Source organism: Branchiostoma lanceolatum, chromosome 19, assembly GCF_035083965.1.
Source record: "Branchiostoma lanceolatum isolate klBraLanc5 chromosome 19, klBraLanc5.hap2, whole genome shotgun sequence".
Lineage (NCBI taxonomy): Eukaryota > Metazoa > Chordata > Leptocardii > Amphioxiformes > Branchiostomatidae > Branchiostoma > Branchiostoma lanceolatum.
The window spans coordinates 10,523,142-10,538,418 of NC_089740.1; the positions used below are offsets into that span (position 1 = coordinate 10,523,142).

The 15,277-nt window shown below is 41.9% G+C and overlaps 1 protein-coding gene across 1 annotated transcript in view; it reads left to right on the forward strand.

The window, feature by feature from the left end:
* The window catches only part of LOC136425305 (alpha-mannosidase 2x-like), a 60,379-nt gene that overhangs the window by 39,991 nt on the left and 5,111 nt on the right, over nt 1-15,277 (forward strand). The window contains exons 7-18 of the mRNA XM_066414150.1: nt 972-1,158; nt 1,769-1,943; nt 5,400-5,602; nt 6,082-6,264; nt 6,525-6,639; nt 9,802-9,869; nt 11,054-11,219; nt 13,024-13,266; nt 13,717-13,842; nt 14,151-14,265; nt 14,540-14,673; nt 15,009-15,150. Coding sequence (XP_066270247.1) covers nt 972-1,158; nt 1,769-1,943; nt 5,400-5,602; nt 6,082-6,264; nt 6,525-6,639; nt 9,802-9,869; nt 11,054-11,219; nt 13,024-13,266; nt 13,717-13,842; nt 14,151-14,265; nt 14,540-14,673; nt 15,009-15,150 — 1,857 coding nt within the window. The remainder of the gene's footprint in view (nt 1-971; nt 1,159-1,768; nt 1,944-5,399; nt 5,603-6,081; nt 6,265-6,524; nt 6,640-9,801; nt 9,870-11,053; nt 11,220-13,023; nt 13,267-13,716; nt 13,843-14,150; nt 14,266-14,539; nt 14,674-15,008; nt 15,151-15,277) is intronic.

The window sequence follows — 15,277 nt, forward strand, 5'->3', positions numbered from 1 at the left end:
GAATGCATGGTAAATACATTTTAGCTCACTATGCCTAGAAATGAAAAAGGGCATGCAGATCCTTGAGTTACACAAATTGAATGTTTGTATTACAAAGTAGAAACATGTATTTGCCATATACAACATACTCCCTTACTTGAACACATATATAATCATAGTTGAACGCATCGCATAGCAGTTTGGCCCACGGGCTATAGAAATGGAGATGGGTACAAGATATACCCTGAAACACCCTGTACAATATATCGGGTATCTTACACAGTTGAACACACAACACAATAGCGCAATCACACAGATAAGAAACTGAAGTCATACATTGAATGAGCGTCACTTTTCATGGATTTTTCTGTAGAAACAGAGATGGGTAGCACCATATATATATATACACCATATACAACAGATTGGGTATCGTAATTTGTAACTTTAAGTTAACTTAGAATGATAACTCAAGGACAATGGAGACAAGTGTATCTAGACTTGATAGATAACTGTGTCTCCCAACAGGGTTATTGAATAGGGGACAGTGGAAGGTCACCTTGGCTTCTGAGATATGAAGTGTCGTAAAGACGAGTATTATATGCCATTATGGTGTTCTGAGAGATATAGTCATCTTGACAAATCGTCAGGAGTTGAAGGTTATTTTTACTGAAGGTTGATCAAGGTTAGAGAAATCTAACTTAAAGGGAGGCTAAACTAAAAACTAAAAAGTCTACCATACTTTGCTAAATATATACAAGCAATGTATAAGTATATGACATGTGATATTTCGATATGTTACTCTATCCCATATGATTGTGTGTAATCAAACTCATTGTATGCACTTATTCGTTTGTATGTATGTATGTAGTAGACCTTACGAAAGTTGCTATGGTTTTGTTGTGTCAATAAAGATCTCCTATGATCTGGTAACATTTCCTTTGAGAAATTCATTGTGTTGCTAACTTTTCTTGCTTTTTCTTTCCCCTCTCCAGACCATGGAGCAAGTTCAGACATGCTGTGTCACATGATGCCCTTCTACAGCTATGACGTGCCCCACACCTGCGGGCCGGACCCCAAGGTCTGCTGTCAGTTTGACTTCAAACGTTTGCCGGGCGGTCGCGTCAACTGTCCCTGGAAAGTTCCGCCAGTACCCATTAGCGACAACAATGTGGCAGAAAGGTGAGCGCTTAAGCAGTGGTGGTGTAAGTACCTCGTCCATGAATGGAGGTCAGTTTTTAATCTGTTTGACTGTGTGTGTGTGTCCGGCGGAATATCTTAAGAACCTCTGGATGGATTGCAATGATATTTGGTACGTAGATGTTGTGAACCCGGTGGTCAAGTGTAATTTTGGGCCTCTGGTGGACGACCTTTGTACTGCAGCAGGACTTACGGTTTTGTATATTTTGTCCTGGACATGCTCATGGTTTTGATTTCTTGTTAAGTGGTTTTCTTGACCTTTTGGATAGCAACTTAAAGCCAGTCAGTCATGTTAGAGGGGAGCTTGAGGCTTTATAGTTAGTCTCAGGAGTCAATGATGACGTAAAGCCGTTAGCTGCATGTATGGGGGAGCTTCAGGCCCAAGCATCGAACATGAAAACGCAAGCCATTATAAGTGTAGCCGCAAATTGAATTACTGCTACTTGAAAAGGCTTGCACCTCAGTAATGCTTTGACTGCTTTACCTTTACCCTACTGTTTTGGCATCTCTACAGACTCTGAGAGATAAGTAGCAACTGTATGCATGTCTACCAACCCAAGCTTTAAACTTTTGTGTACTTTACTTTTTGTAGGGCGAAGTTGCTGTTGGACCAGTACAGGAAGAAGTCCAAACTGTACCGCAGTAACATCGTGTTGATCCCGCTGGGGGACGACTTCAGGTACGACAAGGCCATCGAGTGGGACCAGCAGTACGGGAACTACCAGAAACTGTTTGACTACATGAACAGTCAGAACTGGCATGTCGAGGTATGTCAATCGTTTTTAATGAAATTATGTTTCTTGACAATGTCATTGTTGGCATTTATAATGGCCGATTGTGAGTGGTTATATAGGCGACGGCAGACATGAGATTGAAAGGTCATGGGTTAAATTCCTGGCATTCCCAGCTAGACATTGTGTCCTTCTAATATAGGAAAGGCCCTTTGCACAACTTTCCTCACTCCGACCAGGTGTAAAATGGGTACCTGACTTCAGTTGGGAGGTAAAAGGCAGTGGAAGGAGAGGGATGGGCTCCACCTTCCAGTGCCGTGCCCGAGACAGTGAATTGATAACCCCTGGTGTCTAACATCCTATGGGACCTTTAATCCCTTTTTTACCTGATACCTTATGACGTCAAGTTGTCGTGTGTTTAGTGCAGTGATTTAAATGCGAAATCGTAAAAAATGAAGATCAACCTTTCACTAACTATCTCATAAGGTTAAACACTCAGGTAATTTGTTTCTACAATTTGACTGACATTGAACAGATCTACACTAACACTATTAGTGTACCAGGAAACAGCAAACTTGATTAAGATTGACAGCTTCAGAATCTTCAAGCTCTCTGGAACATGTCAAGTTGTCAACATTGTCATCCTTAGAGGCACTTAAGACCCTCTAAAGTATTACAGCCTTCTTCAGAATGTGCTGACAACCTGTTTCTTCAACTGCATTCACTGGCACTTCAGACATTGAGGTTTGTCAGATCTCAAGCTAGCTACTTCTGCCTTGTGATTTGACACTATGAATAGGCCATTGATTAGCTAGCTGGGCGTCCGTCTGGATGCCCTACACTGTTAATAATTAGACGCCCTCCTTTTGCAGGGAATGCCCAGATGATACCCTGTTTCCCTGGTAATTACATGCACACAGACACTGTTGATGTTGTTTTTTTCTCATACGAAACACTGGGACAGCATGTAAATTGATTGACATGCAAAGCTACCAGGTAATTATTAATCCATAGAGCCCATAAGGAAACTCTGGTTCCGACTGCCCCTCCCCCTCCATTTTTAAACTATCATTCTGATTGTAAATCCTAGGTAAAAGCCTGACTTTGATAAATCTTCATTGTGAAAAGTTTTCTGATCACAGAGGCATAACTCCAATGACAGAAGCAAACCTCAACATCTGACAGAAGTGCCTATAGTAAATGCAATGATAAAAAGTTGACACCTCTCTGTTGCATAGCACATCTTCAAGAGGAATGTAATACATAACTTTAGAGCATTAAGTGCCTCTAAGGATGAAGGTTTTGACAACTTGACATGTTCCAGAGAGCTTTGAGGATTATGTAACTGTCAATCTTAATCAAGTTTGCTATAGGGTGGATCTGTTTGATGTGAGTCAAAATGTAGTATGATGTAATGTCAATTTTTTTAATCCTTTATGAATTGTTCATATCATTGGGATCAAATTATGGTAATAATCTTTTTAGGTCTCAAGGAAAACAGTCATATACTTAACAAATATCAGAGTCACATGAGTTCTTTTAGGGAGCTCGCATGGTTGTAAGATTGTTTAGTCTGTACAGTAGCTTGTACAAAATAGGTTTAAACCTGGCCTATAACAAAGAAAAATGTGTCACTTCACAACATGGGAAGCTGGGTTATCATTTTCTGGTGAAAATTGGTCATTTGGATCGAACTTGAGAAATTGTTTCTGTGGGAATGCGTATCCCATAGTAGAAATCAAAGCGAGGTACTGTTGGAAAAAAGACATCACTTTAGTCCTTGCCTGATTCCCAGTGAAAGGCAATTTTACAAGGATTATTCTGGCTCCGCAGTGTCTACAGCTGGCATTCTCCCTGCTGCCAGCCTTAAGTAGTCAATAGCAGAACTATAGTCTGTGGCACTGTGTCTGAAGCCCTGGTCACACATAGCCGACCATGGCCTCCCGACCTTCTCCAGACCATGGTTGGATAGTCATGAGCAAGGTCATCTGTGGTTGTGAGTTTCTTTCTGTCGACATCAGTTATTTTTGCCATGAATCTTTCTTGCAATGGATTTTATCCTAATTGCAAAAATCCCAAATTTTGCAAATTATTTTGACTTGAAAATAACGTTAGAGCGGTTGAAGAAGGGTTCTCAGTTGGTCTTGCTTGGCACTGCGTGTTGCGTGGCACAGTTGGTCTTGCACAATGTCATGTACCATGAACTTATTATGAAGGGACCATCCCTCCATCCCATACAGTACTAGTAATTTGCTTCTAATCAGAATTATCCCCTAGAAGAGACAGTCGCTAGATTTGAGTGTGTGCAGCACCCCAGTTGAAACCGTGGTGTGCCCCCTGATATGTCAAAAACTGTTACATCTAACCCTCTCCCTTTTGAAGATCACCACTGTCAAGGGAGAAATATCACACGGATCAGATGTCTGAAATTGCAGCGGTCTGTTGAGTGGATAACGAGGGTTCCAGAGCTCACGCAAAGCTCTCCCAATTCAGCGTGGTTTTTCCACCATGTCTTTATCACCAATTGTTATCTCTGCTGTAGGATTTAGAATAACATAAATTCCCTTGCAAAATTGGTCTGTAAGGCAGCATTAAGGCCATATCTATTTATTTATTTGGTTCTCAGACCTCTAGCAAGTGGACAACATGTGATCAGAGAATCTGGGAGAAAAACTCTCTGAAGCTGTGTGTACCGTTAGCACAGACTTTTCCCTTGTAGTTTTAAGTTAAGTCAGTGTTTTCAAGTTAATCTTCTAGCTCAGCGTCATTTTTTCTTAAATTAGAGAACAAACAAATTAAATTGCTCTGGCCTAATGTAGCACTGCTTGGTCACAGTTGGTAAGCCAGTTCACAGTTTCAAATGCACATGCGCAAGGTCAAAGGTGAAGGTAGGGTAAGTGAGTATCTGTTTACCTGTCAGTGAAATGTAGAATGATGTGCAGGAATGTGAATTTTCTTTTTGTTAGTTCTTTGCCACACTTAACTGAACTGGAATCACAGTCATTGGAATCGAAATATACATATTGTCTAAACTAGATTTACATGGTGTTGAAGCAATTTTGTAGAATTACAAGACACATATTCGCAGTGTCATGATTTTGCGTTAAGAGGTCACCATAAAAACCACGACAGTAAAACCTCCGTTTCCATTTCGAGATGTACAGCATGTGACCTTGGTCAAACATTAATGGAGGTTAGAATTCTACTAGAAGTATCATATTACCAGTCCTGGATAAGTAAGCCATTGATTGGCTAGTGAGAGTAGCCAATCAGAGAGTAGCCTATTGTTAGCATGTAGAGCTGATGTTCGAAGATACAATATTATTGTCTTATGATTATCATTATAATTGTTAGCTAGGATCCCAGGTATGTGTATGTGTTAGTTGTAGCTCATATAGATTGGAGATTGTAGTTGTAACACTTAGCTCCGCATAATATCTGTACTGTAAACTAAGACCTGATTAATTGTCTCCTAATCTGTGTCCTCTCCAGGCCCAGTTCGGGACGTTGTCGGACTACTTTGATGCCATGTGGGACCGTGCTGGCCTGCAGCCTGGCAGCCCCGGGCTGGGCTACCCTGTACTGAGTGGGGACTTCTTCTCCTACGCAGACAGGGAGGACCACTACTGGAGCGGCTACTACACATCCAGACCCTTCTACAAGAACTTAGACAGGGTCTTAGAAGCACATGCAAGGTGGGAAAAAAGGATGGATGTCTGAATCAAATAGATTAATACATGGATAAATGTTGTTTATTTCTGTGTCATGCATGACTAGCTATAGTCATACATGTATGATGGCGTATTCCGTATCACCTGAAGTAGCAGCCCAACCATGGGTCAGAGCCTTGGGAGGGCTCTGGGACTGAGGGGGATATAGTTGTAAGAAGTTGATCCTCAATAACAATGTCTGAATCTGGTATTCGAATTGTCGACAGCAGCATATGCAGTCATTGTAGAGCATGTTTGGACTATGTAACCCCATGTGATACAAGTAGAAGCCAGTCAGGGATACTGTAAAATACAGAGTCTGACTGATCTGAAACACCCGTATTGAATTTTGCAATTTGGTGATTGTGTTGATGCAGCCACTGGCTCATTTAGATTAGTGCCTGAACCACCGGACTCAGTGAGTGAGCTCATGCCCTCTAAGACATTGTCTCTCTATCCCACAGAGCTGCTGAGATCATCTTCTCACTGGCGTTGGCCCACTCTCGCCATATCGACGTGCCTAGCTTCCCCGCCAAAAATGCCTACCAGATGCTGATTGGTGCCCGTAAGAGCCTGGGTCTGTTCCAACATCATGACGCCATAACTGGTACTGCCAAGGACTTTGTGGTCGTAGATTATGGCACAAGGTAATGGTCTTTTTTACATATTAATCATATACTGTATTTTGTATACTACAAGAGATATTTCCTGGGAACTAAGGCAAATATTGGGTAAATGTAAACTTTGTTTATGCGACCAGATAACTCTGGAGCAACCGATTCCCCTCACCAACCACTTTACCTCCGCCTCTTGAGTGATTGCTGGGACCAGGTTTAACTGACGTTTTTGATCATGATCGATGACCATACCGTAGATGTATTTTCAATGTGCTGTCTGTCAATGCCAGACTCCTTCGCTCCATCATGGACATGAAGAGGGTGATGATCGACTCCGCCCACTTTCTGATGTCGGAGGACAAGAGCCAATACGACCCCGAAACAACAACAACATTCTTCGACATGGTACAAAACAACTGTTACTGCATAATAATCTTTTAACCGTTTTCACGACTCTCATAAGTTTTAATCTTATATATGTCAGTGTAGAGATTGCAACATTATGCCAGTAGACATTACCAAGTGATCAGAGTCTCTGTTGACACAGATCTTGATCAGGATCTCTGCCAGGAGACTCTACCAGTAGAGATCCTGATTGCAGATATTCGTTTAAAAGAAATTTTCAACTTCGATTCATGTCACTTTGGATCATTGGGTTGACTTGAAAATGAGGATTATTTAAATGGGAGACCACATAACACATTCCTAGCATCCTGATAGGTGTCTCTATCGACAATCCCTACTGGTAGAATAAGTGATTCTACCAGATTGCTAACTCTACTCTGACATATGTATTTATACATGTATAGCCTATTATAACTTTCTACAGGATATACTGACCAAAATTAGTTTTTGCATTGTGGTTACATTTTTGACCTGCATACTTCGTTCATGGTATCGTTAACCATGGCATGTAGTTCTTTTGAACTTATTCTAACTTCTTTATAGTTTAAAATCCTGCCTAGTGCTTTCCATCTCCTAACAAGCATGTTCTATTAATAGATCTTCTTTAGAAGCTTGACTCTCAACTGTCTCTACTGACCCTTTATGCTCCGCTGCACTGTCCTGTCCCTCTGCCTGTACTCTAGCTAAGTGGGCATGTGTTCTTGGCACAAGAAGTCATCTACAGGCCACGACGCCTGCCGGCAAATGTCAACGCCAAGGCAAACAACTTTCTCAAGACACCCGTAAGTGTAAGACTGTCGACGGCCCCCTCCCAATCCCTCCCCAATTTTTGGCGAAGCCACAGGGGCGAGCCTCATGGTATAATGTTGTGTTCACCCAACAAGAATTCCAGACCCTTCATCGTGATGTGAAACATATTCTTAAAACGCAACATGACCCCTTCTCCTTTTGATCCTTATGAGGTGTTTTTTTTCAGATGCTTTACTTCTGGCAAATTTTTGTCATATCATATGCAAAACTTTTTTTTCTTTTTGGGCGTTTGTCATATTTTAGAAATACCAAAGATACAAATTTTGAATTGTCGTGCATAGTTTGCCTCTTTACAAAATATCCGCAATGTGTTCTTTAATTTGCCCTATATGGACCAACCTTTACCCACATTTTGAAAAACACTCTTAGAATCATTGATGATATTCTCCATGTATTTGCAGTGCCACAAAGCCACTTCACTCTAGAATGCATCTTTTCTTTAAGTTCCTCTCCCCTTCATGTTTAACCTTAAGTTATTGCACTGTATACTCCTGTACCATATCTTCCCTGCTTCTATACCCATTTCCATTCCAAATGTACCAACTACCCATTCCTAAATAAATGTCCTTGTACATATTATAAGATGACATTGTTATTTACTGCAATTCTTGATTAATTTTGTCAACAGGACTTAATTTTAGTGACTTTCACAGTCACAAGTTAACAGATAAAATTTCATCATGGCAAATATTTCATCACTAAAGTTTGAGACATTGATGTTTGTTCCCACCGTTGAAAGTAAATGCTACAGAAACAATTTCCTCTTATAACTCCAACTTCTAGAACTATTAATCGCAACGGTAAATGGGCTTGCAGTACTTGAAAGTACAAGGCTTTGTGTTGGTCTGCTGAAATGAATCTTACTGTCATTAGCAACATCTCAATCTATTTTTTCCAATTTGAGAAGCAATACCTGAAAACTTGTCAGTTGTGTGAGTAAATTAGTATGCGTAGCTACTCTAACTTGTTGTAAATTATTAGATGTAAATCCACATGGCCTAACTGTCATGTGTAGACCTCTATCTTAAGCCCCATCCTCACTGTGCATACATTGATTTTGCAAAGGTTTGAAAGAGTCATAAAGATTTCACAATCTTACCTTGAAGCAAGTGAACACTAAGACTATTAATCAAAAGAGGCATATCCCCCTAGGACCTTGTAGGCACAGTGAGTTCAGAATGGAGATCAAGTACAAGTGTTGTGAGAAAAATGTACATTGCAAAGAGACTTGTAGCCAGAAACTTCAAGATCTGTTAAGCCTTCTTTGAGAAGTACTATTACAGTGAAGCTTGAAACGTTTGCAAGGCTTTTAACCTCATGGTTTTCATGGGGATCTTTCCACCACAAATTCATAACACCTCAAAAACGTCTCCCATGTATATATATGACTACTGTAACGGTACTACAAATTTGTCAATGAAGGTTAGACATCCGGGGAAAAAGATATGCAAAAAGACATGTATACTCAAGCAACTCTGGATAAAATTTTGAAACAGTGAATAAAGGGAAGAACAGTACTGGAGAATCAAGTTTTATACCAAAACTCTAAAAAGATGAAGAAAATCTAGTATGGTTCAATAGAAGACTAAGTCTGTCTACAGATTGTTTCAACAGCAAATTTGAAACAACCTCCTTTCTCCTCCTACTGTGCAATAAAACCATTGCAAAAGTAGATGAATTTACAGTAAGTATCTTGGCAGCCTTCCAGTTTACAGTAAGACAAGACAGTTTGTAATGCGTGTAAGCCTTGTTACCCCGAGGGGAGGGTGCATTAAACATCCTTCTTTCGCTGACGCATGTCAAAGTGAAGGTCGTAGGGGTTTATTAGCGGCCCAGAAGTTCAAGGAGGCAAGGATAATCAATGATTACCATTGATTGGTTTCAGAGCCACATCTATGAAAAATTATGGCGCCTTATTTCTGGCATCTGTCTCCCATTATAATTCCAAACATGTGCTTTGCTGGGTAGCCTGAACTTTATAGAATACTGGAAAAAATAACAGATGTTGTGAATATGATCCTTAAAGAAAGAATTGTCTTTTGGTGAATGTTGATTCAGACTACCGGACTAATCTTAAATCCTCAAGCCAACCTACATCTTTTGCTGAAGCAAGCAAGTTCTAAGATTATTGATCAAAAAGTGACTGCAGAGTGGAAGATGTCAGTTAGCTTTAAGGATCAGTTCACTCCTAATATCTATAGCAGGTTGGAGCTGTGTAAGACATGGTGGTAGACAGGATAAGTTGAGTCTTTAGCAGACTTCCCGTTTTGATGCACAGTCATGAACTTCAATGTTTTTAACATGACATAACACACATTCTGCCCCCCTCCCCACTTCTGCCCCCCTTCCCAGGATGAGAAGAGGATTAACCATGATGCCTTGCCAGAGAAACCCATCCTACAGCTGAGCCAACAGACTAAGTAAGTGCACAGTTTTACAAATACTTACAATATTGTAAAGAGACAGGATGATACAAACTAGCCTTGATGCCAGCCTTATTGTCTCACTGTACAGACTGAGGTATATTGTTTTTGGTCGGTCTGTTGTCTTTCTGTTTGTCTGTCTGCAAGTGTTTCTGCAGTCATTTCTATATGATAAGAACATCTCACTACGAAGTGACAGAAAATGGTTTTACCGCAGACTGACAGGACGTGAAGGTTAAAAAGGTAAAAAAAATTAGAGGAGTTGTGTGAGGAGAATGATAGGAAGTGGAGTTCAGAATTGACAGATATGCACACATAATGACGTGGCACCGTATCATATGATGGAATTGTTATTGCAACTTAACGTCACATGAGAACTGTGCAAGAACTCACGAGAACACACGAGAGCTGTGAGAGTAACGTGAATCCGGGCCTCAGAGCTTCACACGCCAGATTCTGTCACTTCAAGTGAGAACAATCTTAGTAATTCATCAACCTTGTATGGCAACTGACAGACATTCCTGTGTATTACAAGGCCTCCCCAGCATTGAATAATGGCAGTTTAGACAGTTTGACTACATTTTCAGCACCGAGGACATCTCCCGTAGGTATATATGAAATGATAACTTTTATAGATTACTGTAATTTCCATCAACTCTGACATTTCTTATGGCAAAGAGGTGGATGTTACACATCCAATTCCAGATTTCTTAACCAGTTGATTGGACAGATTGTCTATTTTTACCAATTTTCGTTGCCTATCCATTGTGATCAGTGGGAGCATACTAAAGCTAATAAAGCTGGCATAACACTGCAAATATGTGTTTCCATTGTATCACTACAGAAAACACTGCAAACATTCAGAGGCTTTTCCCATGTACCACCATGAAGTGTTCGCCAAATAGCAGTTACTCAAGCAACTGGATAGTCGTTCAGACGTTCCAAGTAGCATCTATGAATTGACATACAAATAGTACATTTTGTATGCAGACAAAAACCTCCCGATCGACAAATCTTGGTTAGTTTCACTGACGAAAAGTAGTGGCTGCTACTTGAAATGTCTGGCAGTTTCCAAAATCATATCCTGTTGCTTGAGTAACTGCTATTTGGCGTATCGTATCTTTTTACCTGGATATCTAACCTTCATCGACTTAACAGAATTTGATTTGACATGTTTGTAGGGAGGTTGTTTTCTACAACTCGGTTGCTCAGGCCAGACACGAGGTGGTCAGGTTAAGGGTCAGTTCGTCCACTGTGGAAGTCCAGGACGCCAGTGGGAAGGTCATCCCCAGTCAGACCAACCTGGTCTGGACAGCAGCTCAGGACTCTTCCACCACTGAGTATGAGGTGGGTGGTTTATTTTTACCTTCGCCAAGAAGGTTTTGTTTTGCACAGTTTTCGTGTGTGTGTCTGTCCATCCGTGAACAGTATACCTAGTAGATGGATCGCCTTCATACTTGGTATGTGAGTAGGTTTTTTTGAGCACTCTTACTTTAAGCTTTGTATCAAAAAAATTAGCATGGGTGCCATCCTAGTTTATGCCGGGACTGCTATACCGCTCATCAATGATGGCATAGCATAAACTCCCTAGCGAACCTTAGTCTCAAGCATGAATGACTGTGGACCATGGCCCTCCGTATTCCTAAAGTGAGTCCTGTGAACTTAAGATGGACTCACTCTGGGAGGAGAGATTAATGACCATGACTGAACTGCTCCACCCTTGGACCCACTTGAGACCTATCAGAGCTGTCACCCAGCTCCCAAGCCCATAGTCTGGCCAGGGAGTTCCCTTGTGGATAGCTAGAGTTGTGTCTGCATTAGTTATGCCAGATTTACCGTGTAATTGAGATCACAGGCTCCAGCCACATAGGCTGTTTACACCATGATTGATGGTTCAGTGCATTGTATTCTTCCAAAACTCACAAACACCAGTTTTTTCCTATTTTACAGCGGTGAATTTCTTACCACTTATTACATTCTCGTACATGTACTGTACCTAACTAACAAGTTTTAGTTTCCAAGTTACACAATCTCTCCCTGTCAGGGGGATGACCTCTGGGAGGGCTGCTTTCTTAATCGATAATCAGAAGTCTATTAATCACCATGGTCTATCTGCTGTCCTCATCAGGTCAAGTGCAACATTTATGTCGCCCTGGAGACAAACTATAATGGATACTTGACAGTAGCACAGTACTATCATTGCAAGTCTCTGACTCAGTCCTTTTGAATATTACATGTAACTAATGCAGACAGAACTCCAGCTACCCACAATGGTAGACTCTGGGCTTGGGAGCTGGGTGACCAGACTCTGGGCTTGGGTGCTGGGTGTCAGCTCTGATAGGTCTCAAGTGAGTCCAAGGGTGGAGCAGTTCAGCTAGGTCATTAAGCTCTCCTCCCAGAGTGAGTCCATCTTAAGTTCACATACCCATGATGAACCCCTGAGATACACAGTTTTCTATCTGTGTCCTGGGTCTGCTTCCAGCTATGGTGATTAGTGACCTGGACTCACTGATGACTGAAGGTTGACACACTCTAGACTTGGGCCTTGGGGGAGAAGTCAGCTATCATGCATGTCTAATTGATTTATACCCATAACGAACCCCTGAGGTAGGCAGCTTTCTATATCTGTGTGCTGGGTCTGCTTCCAGCAATGGTGATTAATGACCTGGACTCACTGATGACTGAAGGTTGACTCACTATCTGAATTGGTGTGAAGGACTCACTCTAGACCATGGTCCACCAAATTTCACGCTAAAAGTGCTCAGATAGGGCAAAAGGGGGTAGACTTAATCCAGGATTAAGTCCGCCTCTGGCCATACTAAGTTCACTTTCAGCCCACTGTGCTTCCTCTATAAGACAAAGGTTTGGAAAATAACTAGAATGGCACTCAGGCTATGAAGTAGAATGTGACATCGTGTGTCGAATTGTAGGGTCGTGTGGCGCAACGGCAGCATGTTTGGCTAATAACAAAGTGGTCCCAGGTTCAAATCCTGCCGTGTCACCGATCTTGTGCCCTTAGGAAAGGCACTTTACACGACTTACCCAACATGCCAGAATGGTCGTCATCCAGGCTGTAGGCATTAGAGGTAAGAAAGAAAGAAAGAAAGTACATTGTATTCTCATGATTGAACCCTCTTTGTTTCTCCCCCAGCTTGTGTTCATAGTGAACGTTCCCCCGCTGGGCCTGAGTAAGTACCTGATCCGCGACGCGGGCAGCGAGGTCAACAACCCTTACAACGCCCCCTCACAGGTCACGCTGTACAACACGGGGTCTCCAGAGTCCTCCGTCAGGGGCGTGTTCCACATCTCGCGCCCGATCTCCGACAACCGCGATTTCACCATCGAGAACTCCAGGTTGAGGGCCAAGTTCTCTGGGACCACAGGACTCCTTCAGGTAGGAATGGATAGCAAAGGAAGCATCAACATTGCCTGCTGTACCTAATTAAGTTGTCAGATAGGGAGAGCTTTAAGTGAGCTGTCACAGTGTAAATCATATATTGAGAACTCCAGGTTAAGGGTCAAGTCTTCTGGATCATTGAATGCTGTACTGAAGCTGCTAGATAAGGGGAGCTAGTGAGCAGTATCTACTGAGAAGTCTGGGTTAAGGGCCAAGTTTTCTGGTACCACATGTACAGGACTTCTTCAGGTACATGTAGGAATGGATAGCAAAGGAAGCATCAACATTGCCTGCCTTACCCACGCTTTTAGATAGCGGGAGCTATAGTGAGGAGTATGCAGAAAAGAAATTCACCAAAACTAAGCTTAACATCTTTCACTGAGGTATGAAGTCTTTGATGTCTCCCTTGTTTTTAATTCCTTGATTTTCACTTCTGTCCTCCCTCAGTCTGTGACCACTGTGAAGGACGGTAAGGAGACTGCGATGTCGGTAGAGTTCCTAATGTACGGAACACGAGAGACAAAGAAAGACAAGAGTGGAGCGTACCTGTTCTTACCGGATGGAGAAGCTAAGGTACGCACATTGAAGAATCACACAACTTGGAATGTTCCAACAGTAGCATGCATAATCCATTTGTGATCCTGTCGGTGGAATTACATGTAGAGGTCAGAAGTTGGAATCCTGACTGTTTCCACTAGCCCTACATGCAGGGTTGTCGCAATCCTTAGAACGGGATGTTAAACTGTGGTCCTTTGTTCATTAATTGCTTGTCAAAAAGAGTTAGGGGAATTTCTAACATCTGAGACACTGCTGCATGAAAGGTGTTTCTTATATTATTTATTTATTGATTGATTCTAATATTCCAAATGTGTTTTCCCCAGACATTAGACACCAATGGGAAGGCAGTGATCAGGGTGATCCGAGGAAAGATCCTGTCTGAGGTCCATGTCCTGATGAAACATGTAGAACATGTCATCACCCTGCACAGGTCTCCAGGTAAGGTTACACTGTATGTAACAGTTACAGTCTGATGAAACATGTAGAACATGTCATCACACTGCACAGGTCTCCAGGTAAGGTTAAAGTTATCTGTAACAGTTACTGTCTGAAGTCCATGTCCTGATAAAGCAAAGCCATGTAGAATTGTCTTTAGCTGATCGTGCCCTAAACAAGATGAGCTTATGGAGAATAGTTGATATGTTGGAAGGTACTGTGATGTTGCTATTTTTTTTGTTCAAATTTTCAAAAATCATGCTGCGCTTTGTTCTAGGAATTGATGGCTGGTCGTTGGAGATCTCTAACGTGGTGGATATCCGTGACCAGAGGAACAGGGAACTCTGCATGAGGCTCAAGACTGACATCAAGAACAGCAACCAGTTCTTCAGCGACCTGAATGGATTCCAGGTATGGAACAAGCAACATTTCGTGGTATCCAGGCTAGCAGGTGTAGCACTTAAATTATACAAAGTCTCAGGAGAAAAATAGCAGCCACTTTTGTAACCACCCTTCGTAACCAATAGAGTTCTCCACATGTCCCGAGATCCTGATTGGACAGTCTATAAATTTGTAGCATCGGAGTCTCTGTTTACTACAACAGAGACTCTGATCAGGATCTCTACTGGTATAATCAGCAATTTTGCCAGATCGCAATCATATTATGCTTCTAACTTGCCACATATTCTTTTCTCTCCTGACCCTTGCATTGCCGACGAATTCATATTCTCTCTAACGCCTGACAGATGCAAAGGAGAAAGACCCTGTCCAAGCTGCCCCTGCAGGCCAACTACTACCCCATGTCCACCATGGCGTACCTACAGGACCAGGACACAAGGATGACCATACATACAGCACAGTCACTCGGAGTGGGCAGTCTTCAGGAAGGTACAGTCTTGCACTGATGACCACCTCTGCATGCCCTTGGGCCATTTTTCACATTGACACAAGCATTGAAAATCCTGTCTGTATACTAGACTGTGTACTCTGATCTTTTTCTTCATCACGTCCTTCA